The following is a 15,604-nucleotide window of genomic DNA, read 5'->3' as shown; positions in this document are numbered from 1 at the left end:
GGCTCAGATCAGTATACAGTTATGGGTTGCAAACCAATAACTTGTCCCTCAATAATGGGATAAATAAATAATCATGTTGATTTATCAGTCTATTTATGCTCTAGCAGGAACTTCAGTGTTTTGTTGAGATCATCTTTGATAGTATTTCTTAATGATAACTTTGTAATCTACCACTACTGACCTGATATTGAGAAATCGGTGTAGCTCAGTAATACCCTTCTGTGTTTGTACTCAAGATGCATCGTCTCTGAGTATTCTAAAATCTTTGGTCACTTAACATTTTAGTAGTAAACTGTTTGTCACTTTGTGTAGCTTTTAAAAACTTGATTAATCACTATCTTTCACATATGGAATGATGTAATTCTTTTTTTACTTGTTTTTTACATTTGCCTGTAAATTATACCCGTATGTTCTTCTCAGCTTTGGAATATGGTTAGGGAATACACAAAGCATTCACCGAAGCCACAGGACAAAAGCTGCTTCAAGTGGCTTTCTCTGGTTTAATTCGAAAGATATCTGCAGCCACATCTAAAACCATGCCTCTATGATATTTGAGCTGGCCAAGTCGACTTGGAATCAGAAACGGATTGAAACCTTCCATGAGGTCCATCTCTGGGGAACTGGTCCAGTGATGTCATGCTTGTTCATTGACAAACAACTGTGCTCCCCATTTTTCCTGCATCAGATCAGCTACACGGATGTGTCTATTTTTCCCTCTGTCATCAACAATGCACAACAAGCACTGTCATCATATTGTAAACATGCAACTACTTGTACTGTACCATAGAAGTGATGTTTGTCTCTACAGAAAGTTATTTCTATAGTTAAGTCAAGAGATACACAATAAATAGATACAAGTCAAATGACATAATGAGACAAAGAATTCAGGTGTCTGTTATGCTGTATAAAATGTACTAAAAACCTATACGATGGCCTGGGGTGTTTTGTGTTGTACTGCGGCTTGCTTATTAGTCTTATTTAAGGTATATGTTTTTTACAGTTAAAAATATAATATATACTGGCTATATATCCTGACTTGTAGCGTGCAAAACATTGTAATGATATTGATGTGGCTGAATACTGAATACGCTTTGTCATTTTTATGTAGTCAAAGACAATACACAATACATTAATGTAAAACAACACAAAATCAGTTTAAATAGTTGAATTACTAGAATAAATATCTAATGCAACAAGATTACAAGTGGATATATTAAAGTACTGTTCTGTTAAAGTACAGTAAAATACTGAAGATATTTCCCTGTTGGCTGTTTCCTTCACTTGTTTTTTTTACTCTGTTTTATCTCTATTTTGACCAAATTGTACGGAGTAATGGAAAATGTAAAAATGTGTCTTGCATTTATGATAAACTGTAAAATTCAGCATAAACCGCTGTTACAGATGGCTACATATGAAAACAACAAATAGTATCTTAAGATTTAAATACTTTCAGAGTGATGAATCTTTTTTTTTCTTTTTTATGAACTTCACAATATTCTTCCTTCCTTTATTATGTCAATATTCTTCCTTTATAAGTTTACATTTAGGTTATGGTTCTTGTGGAAAATGAATAAATCAGTGAATGAATGAATAAATGAATGAAAAGTGAATTAAGTATATTCTAAAGATATGACAGTGTGAACATACATTCCACATCAGAAAAGATCACCTTGCAAAACGTTTACTCTTCCTAGAGCTGTTTTACAGACTGCTGCTGACCTGAGAACAGTAGTGTTTCTGCTTGTTACCTTTGGCATAAGTCAGTAGTGTAATTTGGCACCGATTTCAGAGCAGGGCCCATAGCTTGCCAACTGCACCATGCAGTAACCATGGGAACATCATGACTTCTTCTTGGTGCAGCAAGGGCCCAGCCCAGCAGGTGGGCTGCAGAACTACCCTTGGCGTGGTGGTGAGGATGGGTGTGGGGGGTATCTCCACCGTAATCGCTTGATCCAGAGGGGCAGAGTGAATTAATCAGAGGGAATAAATTACTACATGAAAGGGCTGCATTTTCCTATCTATGCATGTGTTAAACTGTGCAGCTTTTTGGATTTTCAGCATGCATTTCTAACTGCAGTGTTATTAAAATAGACAACAAATGAAATTAAATTAAAATGATGAGTTATATTATCAGGTATAAAAGTACAGGAAGGCACAACTGAACAGCTAAAATCCAGTTTTAGTTTTACATGTAAAGATCTACTATCTTAGATATATATTAGATATAGATATAATAAATAAAATATAAAATCTTTAGCAAATAAGATCAGTCTGTTAACCTTCTAAGTTATCAAATGTATGTCAGTGTTGATTAAAGAGTTTAAAGAATTGCATGAAATGTATAAAATCAATTGATGTGAAATTAAAGATGAAAATGCAAGTATTTGTCGCTGCATGATGTTCAGTGAAATGTGTCCCCCTGCATTTGACCTTTCCGTGGTATTGAACACACACACACACACTAGTGCACTAGGGGTAGTGAGCACACACACCCAGAGCGATGGGCAGTCAACACCAGCGACCGGGGAGCAGTTGGGGGTTCGGTGACTTGCTCAAGGGCACTTCAGCCGTGGTTTAATGGAGGAGACAGCCTTCACCCCCCCCCCACCCCCAATTTAGTAACGTTAAACTGTTAAAATGTTTAGAATGACTTTAATTTAATTCAGTACATGGTTTACCTGCAAGATGACACTTTAGGTCAATATTCATTTGTTTTAAAAACAAACTCTTAACAATTAGCTACAAAGGGTTCTTTGAGCGATGCCATAGAAGACCCATGTTTGGTTCCAGAAAGAACCATTTTTTAGTGGGGACAGGTTTGATCCCCGGTGATGCGGCAGCCATCTATTTCTGGGACTCCGAAAGAGCATAATAGACGTCTCTCTGGGTGGTTAGGATGGCCCTCATTTAGCATGATGCTGGTCATTGCATGGCATCTGTTAACTGATGTTGCAGAAAAGTCAATTCCTGTTCTCCTCAAAGCGTGTTTAACTGTATTGATGTTGCATTAGCAGTTCGAAAAGATGTGTTGGCTGGCTCCATGTGACTCAGAGCAAGCACATGTTAACTTTCACCCTCCCAGTGCTGGTAGCATTCTGTGTTCAGGGATTCCTAGCTAGTGGATGGGAAATGAAACCGAGTTAAATTGAGATAAAAAAAAACAAAACCCTGACATTTACCTGTTCAAAAACACTGTCTATGACACTTAAATGTTCTTCCTTTAAGTTACATATTGCAACTCCAGCTACTGTTACTTCTTCAGGTCAAATTGATCTATGGTTTAGGAAAAGTTACAGTTACTTCTTCAGGTTTCTTTTTTGATTTGCTTTTTTTGCTCTTTTTGTTTGTGAATGCACAATGTTTGTTTTATCTTCACAAATTCACAAAAAAAACATCTGATGCAAATCTGATGCTGCTAAGTTTAAGGCTAAACCACCCAGCTCTAAATTGAAAGCTTTATGTCTTTGTTAGAGTTCCGCAATTGTTATCCCAACGTAAAAGTATTCACTAAAGTAATTAATTAATTTTGTAGGATTACATTAATAGCTTAAATCATTAAAGCAACCACATTAACACTTAGCTAAGACTGTGCTTGGTCAAAATAAAAACAACAATAAATACAAATTACAGTACTGCAGTGCACATAACACACAATACCCTGTACATAACAATATGTTTTTTAATAGTTTAAACTTATATTTACCCACCAAAAAAAATTTAATATTACATTGCACGTTGTATACAATATGTTCTCCAGCTCGATGCAAAAAGACATTTTGTTTCAAGGTTGTTTAATTTACCCACCCAGCTGTTAGTTTTATGACTGGGGGTTTGTTTGTTTGTCTGTGTTTGTATTTGAGTGTGTGTGTTTGTGTTCATGTGTGTGTGGTCACACTTCCCCTCAGAGAATTGTCCATCTCCTCTATGCTCTGCTAGGGTCTTTGATGTACCAGCCATTTAATAAAGAGACCTTCAAGTAGCTTGCAATGACACTCTGCTAAAAAGAGGCTCTGCCTGGACACACATACACACACACAAACACATGGATGCACTTACAAATTCCTTCTCCCAGAGACATTACCACCAACAGCTCCAACTTGCCTCACCTTCACAGTTAGAGAGGCTGCTCTCTTTCATCTGTGTGTGCCACGCTCGTACGATGCCATAATTATCATCATCATAGCTGCTGGCTGTGGAACATCTCTGGCAAGGTGTAGCAGATAAGCTTCCAAACACAGAATGGCCTCAGATTCTGCCCAGGACTTTTGCTCCATTGCAGTTATCCCATGTTATTAAAGATAACCTCATTTTGCTAAAACACATTTACCCGACAGTCACATCATAAAAACATCTTGATTGTCATGATTACTCGATTGCACTTGAATTGGTAGTTCAAGCATAATGATACTGCAAAATGAAAAAATAGTAACATTACATACATTGTCACACAAAGCTCTTTTTATATCCATTTTTTCCGTTTTCATTTATTATTCATCTATTATTTTAATGACTCAATGTATGTCAAAGTAAAAACACTTATATAACTCATATAACCTACGTATTGTCTAAAGAGGTAACTTTGTAACTCTAACTGCATAAACTGTAGCGGCAGTGACACTGGGAAATATTCCAACAGTTAACTGTTTGTATTCTGTTTTAGTCGTGACATTTACAATCTTTGAACTAAGTTTGCATGTTGTGTGCAAGCTTTTTTTTTCCAAGTATTATTGTATATAGATGAAGGGTTTTTTTTGAGAAACTTTAAGGTATTTCCCTCTGGCACAAAGACTGGTTTAAGAAATACCCGGCAAATTCAAACAACACCATAAGCAAAGGTTTCAGTATGACTCCAAAAGCTTTCTCAGTGTGTTTGAAATAGTTATTTTATTTTTAAGTCTGATTGACGTTGACTAAAGAGAATTTTCCCGACCCTTTTCCCCTTTGTTTCATTTCTGGATTGTTCTTTTTAATATGCTTTAATAGTGATTGCTTTTCTAAATATGTACACTCATATAAAACAAATCATTACAGCAGTTATAAATTAACATATGATGTAATGTGATTTCTTGTTGTTGTTGCACCAGAATCATTTTACCGCCTGTATTGAATGAACTCTCTGAACTGTTTTGTTTTACAGCAGACAGTTCAGGGCTTACATGACCAGTGTAAGAGTTAAATCAACCCTGGTTATTTTATTCTGATAGTGCTTGTCTTATGTATTGTGTTGGTAACCAATAGGAGAGGGAAGTGTGTTTTGCTGTTGGATTTATGACATTTGCGGCACAGTTTGTTTCCCAAAAATTATTTGTCGTCCTTTCGTTTCTCTGCAGAGGGTAAACAAGGCTGTTAATCATATCATCAGTTGCACAGTGGACAATCTAAGGGTGCAGAAAACATTTTAGGAGTGATCTTTTGTTTATCTAATAGCTATTATTTATACATTTAATGTTTTAGTTGTAGGAGTTCCATTAGCTTGACTGTTGGATTGAACTAATAAACTAATGTAAACGTATCTAATTTGCTTGTTTCGGTCAGGCTGAATTACATTTTCCATTTTTACAGTGAAGAATAGAATAAAGGAGACAATAAAATATTCATTATCATTCTGCAGCATCAGGACGAATCCATTTCACTCCTTGTGGGGACTTTTGGAGCCTCTGGGTGTAAGGACTATTTGGATACTACAACTAGTCATTGCTGCTGAGTACCAGCATCTGGTTTATTTTTCCCCAGCCCTCAAGTGTTTACTGTGTTTACTGTCTAGTTTTTTCAGTCAATGCTTAATGGTTTTTCGGTAAAGCTCTCGTAGGACAAATTGTGCTGTGATGTGCTTTTTGGGTTTATCGTGAAGTCATCAGCTGTTCAGTGCAGTGAGACCATTATGAAACATCGAGGTTCCTCCTTACCAAGCTTCTTCACGTCAGTGTTTAGCAAAAATTCCGGAGAGAGTGTATTACTGAGTGATGGCCTTATTGAAGGAGGTTTGAGGGTGGAGAGGGAGAGTCTGTAGGATCAGGTGGGGGGTGTAGAGGCAAAGATTGTTTTTAGTGTGTTTAAACATGCCTGCATTGTTATGTCTGAGGTGCCTTTGATGTCCTCCAAACCTCCAACTAAGTGGCGCTCATTTTCCCCATCTCAGAGATGCCGAATCATTTCCAGATTGTGGCACTGTGCCAGCCTGGAATTGTTGTCACTCATAATATTCCAGAGCAGACTAGGACAGAATGCATCCTTATGTATTATGAAGGCATATTAAAGTAAGCTAAACCATTGTCCAAAATCTTGTAGAACTTTCAGCTGTAGAATTTTATACCGCCTGTACAAGAAACACCTTTTCATGTCAGCAAGTTCACAGCTCCAGTGCATTTTCCAGGTTGATTTGCAGGAATTGAAGAGGAATTGGAATAAAATTGACCTCAATTCTAATAAACCCACACGTTTACCCTCAAGACAAAAGGAGTCGATACATCGGTTTTAAAGACCACTGTGGAATTTTTGCTAATCTCACTTTCACTCAGACAGGAAGCAGACTTTTTTCTCAGTTACAGTAATCCTAAGCACAAACAAATCGGCTTCTCACACATTAATATCGGGCCAATTTGTGCAACTGTGGTTAGTTGAAATGTTCTCCTAACTGGACCAACACAGAAGGACAGGGAGTTTCCTTTTATTTTTATTTTTTTAAATAAATTCTTCTCTTTTCCCACATTTACAGCAGTGTTCAGTCTGCCTTCTTCAGTGCCTTGTCCCCATCTTTACCTTGTTGATTGAACAAGTGTGGGCAGCTTTGAAAGCTGATGACTAACTTTGTTCCCCCACAGACTGACTGATACTCAGATACTCAGACCACACAGAAGTGCCAGAGTAAGCGACAGGGACTCAAAAACTCAAAATGCTCTGCCTTTCTGGTGTCTGTGTGCAAGCTATGGTGAGCCTCTTGAGAGGCAATATTAGTCACAACTGTCCCCATCAAATGACAATAATACATCTCACATGTAAAAAAAAAAAAAAAACCTTTGTGATTACTGTGACATACTTAAGAAAAACTACATTACATTTAAGGCTGTTACAATTACTTAATTAAGCTCAATAATTTGTATTAAATGTATCTTTCCGGATATGTTGATTTTTTTGTTGTTTGTTTGTTATATTTGTTACAAATTTAAATATATATGACATCTATGTCAACTAATGTATAATTGACCACTTTCAAATATGGGACATATATTTCAGTCAGAAGTTTTTATTGTCTTGTTTTAAAACTCACATTGGTCATATAATTGTCAGATCCCAAATGGAAATCAGATAATACATAACTTTTAAATGTATATAATTAATATTATAATATATCACATATAATATTGTAAATATACTGTAAATATATGATATATGTATTATGCATATGTGTTCAATATATGAACATGCCCAATTCTTTATGTTACATAAACATATATGGCCATACATCATATTGCCTATATTTGATAGTGACTTCCTTTACAAAATTACATTGCATAGCATTTAGTAAACAAATGAGATGGGAGCTAGGCAACTTCAGAGAGGGTGGTCTTCATGAGAAGCTTCAACAGATTCAGCCACTTTAACAGCTCCATAAAAAGGAAACGTGATTGCTTCCCATTCAAGTGGGGGTGGGGGGATGTAAAACATATCAGTGCTCAAATAGGAGATTAAAGATGTGACTCTCAAAGCAGCTCTCTGTTCCCCAAAGGACCTCTAATTTCCGCATCAAAAAAGCTACTTACATTTTTAAAACCAAAGAATACATTACGCTGCAACGTGTTTCATCTACATCATTGTAAGTGATTTGAAGGGCCAGTAGGTCACGGCGTCCCTCAGTTAAACAGAGCATCATTAATTTCCCTGAGTGATCCGTCAAACACCGTCTTTTATTGAAAGCTGGATTCTCGTTCAAACACCGGATAAAAGGAAATGACCTTATGCTAATCCATTTTACTCAAAAAAGAGATTACGTGCAATGAATGACACACTGCTCTGATATCTAATGGGAATTTTGCTTTGATGCCATAGTGACCAGAAGATCACTATGTTGCTCACACTTGTGAGCATATGCTGCTTTGTATCTCTTCATCTACAGAAATGTAATTATCTTAAGTTGGGAGGGGGTGGGGCGTGCTTAAATAGAAGGAGGTTGATAATTATACATTCGAGAAAGACGCTTATTTAATCTCAGCGCGAATGAGTAAGAAAGAACCGAACATGGAAAACCACTTCAAGAGCCGCTAATTGCTTTAAGGAAGGGAACCACGTCAAGAAACATCAGTGTAAAATTGTACAGCCATTATGTTTCAAGGAAATAGCATACAAACCTCAATCCTTTGAACATGCCCTTGTAGGGTCTGTGTTCTCCCCACACACGGTGGCACACATCGACAGATATTTTAAAAGGCACACCAGCAATGCCTCTGTTCCGGGACCTCATATTGGTTTTCCAACTTTTGTAAACAAATTTAATGTCTGTATGTGCACTGTGAACATTTGGTGGAGACTTCAGCTGTTTTAACAGTGATCAAACTGAAACAAGAAAAAGTATAATTGACTGAACCAGTTTAAGGCTGCAGTAAAATACTTGATCTTGATCTGCAGATGCTTAGAATTTTATTAGAGGATTTTGGTGAAGATCGTCTTATTTAATCCTCAGACATTTAGTTCTTGATTGCTCTTGATTGTTGCCATGAGTGTCACCATATCTCCATATCAATGTGATGTAAGCGAAGGGATTGTAAAAGATCTCAGAACAATTAAAATCAGCCAGAAGAATTTACAAGAAACAAGTGCCAGAAACAACTGCCAACATGGCCAGGTCAGACCATCTTGGAATGGTATGGAAGGGAGTGTGGGGAAAGTGTATGTGTTTTTTATGCGCCTCTGTAGATGAGAAGAGACTGGCAGGGAATGATAAGACATTCACTTTGTAAAACAGCAGGGGTTCAGAGTCTCAACTCTTCATCCTTAGCTGCAGACTTTGCAGAAAAAGAGGAATAACATTTTCATGAATATGTATGCATGTTCAGATTCCTAAATAAACATGCTCCTTCTCTGACTTCCTTCTCAGCTACTTTCTCTCTCATTCTGTCTCACAAAAAGAAAAGGAAAAAAGCAGAGTGCCCAAGAAATGTGACTGCCCCCTACATTGTAACTGTTTCAGTATATCATGTATCAAACAGCATGCTGTTAGCATTAGTAATAACTGGGACTCACATAAGTTATTGCAAGCCATTTGTAAACAGAAACATGAAAGCAATCAAGCCCCCATGCAGCCTTTTCTTGATCTTCAAAGGACTATCGATCAAATGGGCCCTCCTCGTATTGATTCCCTTAGCCAAAGATATTGAAGCAAAATGTATACAACATCCAGTTTTCCCGCAAGCCACAGCATTCAACTAACTCCTGTATTTGTGTGTGTGTGTGTGTGTGTGTGTGGTTGTTGCAGGCTAACAAAGTGTCAGTGGTACAGCAGCCTCATGGGATGCACCCGCTCACATCACTTCTACCCTACAGTAATGAACATTTTAACCCGAGCCCTCCACACCTGCCAACAGACATGAGCCAGAAGCCAGGTATGTTTTTGTGTATTACTCTTTTAGTGTCTATGCACTCCAATTACAAACCTCTTTTAAACTATTTTAATAGTGAACAAATTAGATAACCCATGTGTAAAGCTGCATATAAGATATGGCCACACACATCAATTGTATGCTATATTTATTTAATACAATTATTTAAAAGTATTGGGCTGTTTATGGAATAATCTAACTTCTATGTTGTTTGGCAGCCATTTCATCAGCAAAAGATTGATTTATTATTATTAGTAGTAATGTTAGTAGTAGCGGAACAAGTAGAGGAACAATGTACATATTCACAGCCACTGGTGGAAGCAGTTCAGATAGAATTTTATAGCCTCTTATGGCTGTTATTAACAGCTCAAATGTATTGAAGGTAGAAATTATTTCTCCTGAAGTTATCTAAAACTTCACGATTCATTATGAAACAGATAGACCTAAAGTCTAATTGGATGAGTTGAAACAGTTAATTGTTCTTGTTAATTAGTTACATTGATTAGTAATGATACTAAAAATAATTAAATAAATAATATATAATATAATAGTAAATTAAATTGTTGAATGGTAAAGAGGATTTTGCTAGCTTCATTTTGTGCCTAGCAGTACCATGGTAAAATCTCTGGAACACACAGCTTCTTCCTACTTACTAGGACCGACTGAAGTTATCACAGATACATTTTAAAGCAGTTCTGAAAACAAGTCATAGTTTCATACAGCCATTTTTACCAAAATATCTTGAAGGTGAAAATTATTTCTCATTAAGCAATCTACAACTTTTTCATCATTTAGTCCTTCAATACATGTTTCTCCAGAAATGCTGTCCTTCTGTGTTTTGCTTTCGTGTTGTAAATATCACATTGCTGTTGGTTTTTTATATTTCTTTTGCCATTTTGCCCTCTCGTTTCCGTTCTCGTGTCCCCTGCTGACATTTTCATACACAATCAAAGGAGAAGTATATTACTGATGTAGTCAACCACCATGGTTGACCTTGGAAAGTTTAATGGAAAGTCTTTGATTTTCTGCATAGTCAGAGACCAGAGATGGTCACACTGAGAAACTGGTGTGAAAAGTGTTTTCAAACCCTCCCCCCATTTCTGAGGCAATGACAAGACATGTGTTTCAGACAATCTCTCAGACCATCTAAATGCTTGCTTGACTGACTGACTGACAAATTTAAAGGCCATGACAGCTCTGTCCAGGTTAGAAGGTGGTAAGATGCAAGTGCCCACAACCCTCAAGTATTAGCTTAAAGTCAATTTCCAACAAATCTGCTTGTTGGTATGGATCTCCTTACCATTGATCTTTACCATCTCAAATTAAAAGTGCTCCAATGTTTATTAGAAAAGGACACAGTTCACCATTTGAAATATAATAGCTTGTATAAATATGATCAGCTTTTACTTTGCAGTTTTGCAGTTGCTGTTCACTGGCTGTTGTTTAGTGTTTCAGTACTAATAATATCAATGATAGAAGACAGTTTTGTGACTTAGTTTATTACAATAACATCATTTATTCATCTATCACCCCTAGCCCTCTAGCTCCTTCTGAATACAATGCATTAGTGAAAGGGGCCCAAGCACCAAAAGGTTAGCATGCAGCACAGTGGCTGCAGCCTGGAGGCACCCTCACTCCCACAAAGAGCCTCCAGCATTCCAACAATGCTTGAAGTGGTGCCGGGCTCCCCACTGCATGAGCCAGCCCGCTTACACATGGGAACACAAGCACACACACGAGCTGGAAGCAATTAGAGTGACAGTCCCAAACAAAACCAACTCTGCTGCAAAGGATGCTCTGCACGCACTGCTAATAATGCTGGGCATATAGACTAGTCCCACAGTTATTAAAGGCAGACGAAAGTGAGCAGCATAAGGAAAATGTTTTTTTCTTTTTTTGCAGTTTTTCACTTTTTGACATAATTAGTTTTACATAAATCTTCTTTCTAAATATTGTTATTTTTATTTATTATTTTACCTGTTTTTTTATGATACACCCCTTACCTTTCTCTCCATTGCTCTCCAGTACTGTCTGTGTAGGAAGAAGCTTTTGGATCAAGCATCCTTTGGGAAAGGTTTTGGCACTCCACAATTTAGCCAAAAGACACAGCTCTATTAGCAAGATGTATTTGCATTCCACCATTTAGCCAAATGTTTTGGACTCCCAGCATTTAGTGAAATGTATATGCATTACACCTTTTGGCCAAATGTTTTTAGACTTCCAACATTAGACAAACGTATTAGCATGAAACATAAAAACCACCTATCAAATCCTTTCCAACCACCTAGCAACCACTTAGCAAAACCATTGCAAGCATCAAACAACACTATAGTAATCTATACCATTGCTATACCATAGCAACACCTCAGCCACCACCTAGCAACACCTTAGTGACCAACAGCTTTACCACTGCAACACCTATATCACAACAAGACTGCTGAGCTGCAATCTTTTTTTTTTCAGGAAATGCACTCTCTAATTTGAATCTTTTCTTTTCATTGTATCCAAATTTCAGATAAATGGATCAATAGATATGCTTTTATTCCCTTCTCCCATAAAGGTGTATTTTGGAGACACAAGATTTAATAGATTTACTTGAAACATATAATCTATATATTATATTTCTACCCAAATAAATAAGTAAATTATAAGTAATAGAATTGAAGTAAACTGACATCTTAGGCAAGTTGTCAGTGGTAAGTGGCCAGTTTGTGTTATGAGCAGCATATTCAGCCAGATAATATCAGACCACATTATACTGCAAGTGAAAACTGTTAATCTTTTATGAGATTTTTATGAAATTATTGTTTGATTATGTGAAATTTTTTCTCTTTGACTTTTAAACTTTTTACTCGAAACTGGAAAAATCCTATGGCAAATCATTAGCAACACAGAGTATACATCTTAAAACATTAGCAAGCAATTCCAGCTGCAGCTCATTTACTGATGTTTTTGAGGGTCAACACAATATGTGTATGTTAGCAAGAATGTGAGTTAGAAGAGTAAACTATACCTGTAATTAAATGTCATCCTTTTCATACAGTCTATAATAGATGTATATAACATAGATATATAGATGTAGAATTCTAATTTATATAATATATTACTTGTTTAAATTATTAATAATTATTAACAAGTAAAATGTCTAGAATTAAGTAGGGTGTTTTAGATAAGAGCGTCTGTTAAATGCCGTAAATGTAAATGTAAATGTTAATGTATTTTTACAATTCACATGGAATGTCAGTAAACAAATGCTGACTGTAGTTGTAAATATGTACTGAAGCACAGGTATTGGCTTTCCCATTGTGTGTGGCCCAGTAGGCAAGGCAAGAAACAGCCTGTTTTCTTTTTTTCTGTCACGAGAGCCGTAGCTGGAATTCCCCCACTGAGCATCTGCTGGCACTCCTGTCTTGTCTAGACAGCAGTGACCATCCCCGGGGCTCTTTGACTCACCTGTAATAAGAGGCTTTGGGCCAGCTATTTCTTGATTGTGTATGTGTGTGTGTGTGTGTGTGTGTGTGTGTGTAGTGGGCAATTTTAAGGGAGTTTTTGACATTAAATGTGATGCAACTGGATATAAATGTGTGCATGCCTTCCACATGTATGATCTTTTAAATTTTGTATTTTTGACAATAATTGGGTTGATGTAGCATATTTTATTAATATCGAAAAATGTCTGATTTGAATCAAGTAAATTACAGGTAAATTTTTCAGCATGCATTACAGTTCTTTCACTTTCCCACTTCTTTTGTTTCTTGTTGCTTGTATGTATGCGAATCTGGGTGTCATATGTGATCGCTCAGTTGCAACCAGACTCACCAACTGTGACCCACCTCACTTACAGGATGAGACTGAGCAATGTGTTTTCAGTCAATACAGTCATTACTGTATTGACAGTACAGCGAGGTGAAGTACAGGGGCAAATGAAAACAAAATGTTTGAACTCTAAAAAGTATGTTTTACTCTACTTGTCTGTACACCACCTGTTATATTGATGGAGTTTTCTTTTGGGATGATGTCCAGTCATCTCAAGCTCTGGGGTACTTTCGATTTCTCTGATTTTGGCAACCAAAACATAATCTGCTTTAAACTGAAAGGCTATTTTAAGCCTGCTTGTGTGTCATTTAGGAACTGTTCTACCTCAACAGCTATCATTAAAAATTCCCTCTATCCGAATTAGAAAGCACTATAGACACCTGATACCACTGAATAATTTAATGAAAACTTTTTTGTATATATAAATTACTTCATTTTTGTCTCAGGCAAAACTGCACCTCAAATACACCTCAGGTATCATTAGTAATGCTTGCCCTCAAAGTCTGCATCTGTTTTAGCCATGCACTTTGTCCTTTGAAACAGAACACACATTACAATTCAGCACCTTCACAAGTAGTGGCTACCGAAGGATGGTCATCAGGCATTTTGCTCCTGTAGATTGGCTTTGTGGAAGGAGACAAAGACAGAGGAGGCTGACTCAGTCGCATTCCATCTGAACAGATTTATAGAGGGCTGAGTCCAGAAACAGGCCTGAAGCATTGGTAAATTACAGTCATCAGGTGACATTCTTCTCTACAAACATAGGTTGCCTTCAGGTTACACCTAAGTGCTAGATGCTTGCCGCTGACAAATGACTTCCTTTTAAAACATGCATAGATCCCCTTTTGTTTTTAAAGAGTTGTAAGAATGACAAAAAACGTCTTACAGTTCCATATGATTTCATCAATTACACCATGCTAAAAAGTGCTGGTTCTTATGTATGGCTCACTGAACTGCTCTTATGTTCTCTATTGACTGGTTTTGCTTGGGTACACAGTAACGTTTGGATTGGGTTGGGTAGAGAAGAATTCTAGTGAAGACCAGTCACATTTATTTTACAAAGCAGGATTTGTTAAGCTCATAGATTTAGTCTATTTGACCCACTAGACGTTTAGCTTATTTTAGCTGGCAAAATACAAAATACTGAAAAACAATTGTTTTCATCACAAATGGTTGCTCTTCCAAGCTCTTTTCACTTCATCACCATTAGGTTATGAACTATGAACTGCAATATTTTTTCACACTGATAATTGATTCAGTGTTGTAACCTGACCAGCCCCACCTCCAGGTGTCCTTAGTGGATGGTACAAAGTGTTGAATCAGTGTTATTTTACAAAAGAACATATGTGAAGGTGCAAAATACAAATTGACATCTGTGGTGAAAATCCAAAACTAAAGTGTGGGAAAAGGAGGCTTCTTTTCTTCCGTAGCTACCTGACCTATCTGAGAAGTGATTGACCTTTGAGATTAGCCAAGCATAATAGCAGGTTCCCAGCCTGCTAATGATGCCCTTACTGGTTCAAGGCTCCTTAGTTACCCTACCCCTCATATCTTCTCATCCTTGTATCTTGCAGGCATTCACAGACATCCGTCCCAGGATCTCTCTGGCTTCTACCCCTTGTCCCCAGGTGGAGTTGGCCAAATCACCCCATCCATGAGCTGGTAAGTTACCTTGATGTCAGCATGACCTAGTTTACCGGTTCTCACTATATCCCAGGGTCCATTCTGAAGCACACTGCATTTTACAAGTGAAGAGTTTTTCAAGATTTTTAAATTCCCAGCCTGAAGTGGGTTTAGTGGAAAGTAGGCCTATTCAACCACACTATTTAACCAGTTATAACCTCTAAATATCTGTAGTGGGTGGTCCAGGTCTTTATATTCTTTCTGTGTTATGACATATGCTGTCTAATATTGTAAGGTTTTCAATGATTTTATTATCATTTAAATAAAAATAACTGTACACATATTTCACAATAATAATAATAGTTGTAGGAGATCTTTAACATCTCAAACATATTTGTCGGTTGTATTCAGTAATTAGTTTTGTACATGCTTTGGATTATGTTTATAGCTTAGGCCCAGTATTTTAAGGGTGGCCAAATAGTAGATAAACAAACTGAACTTGACCACACCTCAGCAGTTTACAAAATTAAACATTCTGCATTAAAGGAGAATGGAAGTTGAGTTGTCTACAT

General features: G+C 36.9%; 1 protein-coding gene across 6 annotated transcripts in view; it reads left to right on the top strand.

Moving 5' to 3' along the window:
* The window catches only part of tcf7 (transcription factor 7), a 44,284-nt gene that overhangs the window by 15,238 nt on the left and 13,442 nt on the right, over positions 1-15,604 (top strand). For all 6 annotated transcript variants that reach the window (XM_072661794.1, XM_072661793.1, XM_072661791.1 and 3 more), the window contains exons 4-5: positions 9,470-9,596; positions 14,984-15,071. In XM_072661794.1, the coding sequence (XP_072517895.1) occupies positions 9,470-9,596; positions 14,984-15,071 (215 nt within the window). The remainder of the gene's footprint in view (positions 1-9,469; positions 9,597-14,983; positions 15,072-15,604) is intronic.

Source organism: Salminus brasiliensis, chromosome 18, assembly GCF_030463535.1.
Source record: "Salminus brasiliensis chromosome 18, fSalBra1.hap2, whole genome shotgun sequence".
Lineage (NCBI taxonomy): Eukaryota > Metazoa > Chordata > Actinopteri > Characiformes > Bryconidae > Salminus > Salminus brasiliensis.
This window is presented reverse-complemented; position numbering and strand designations above follow the sequence as displayed.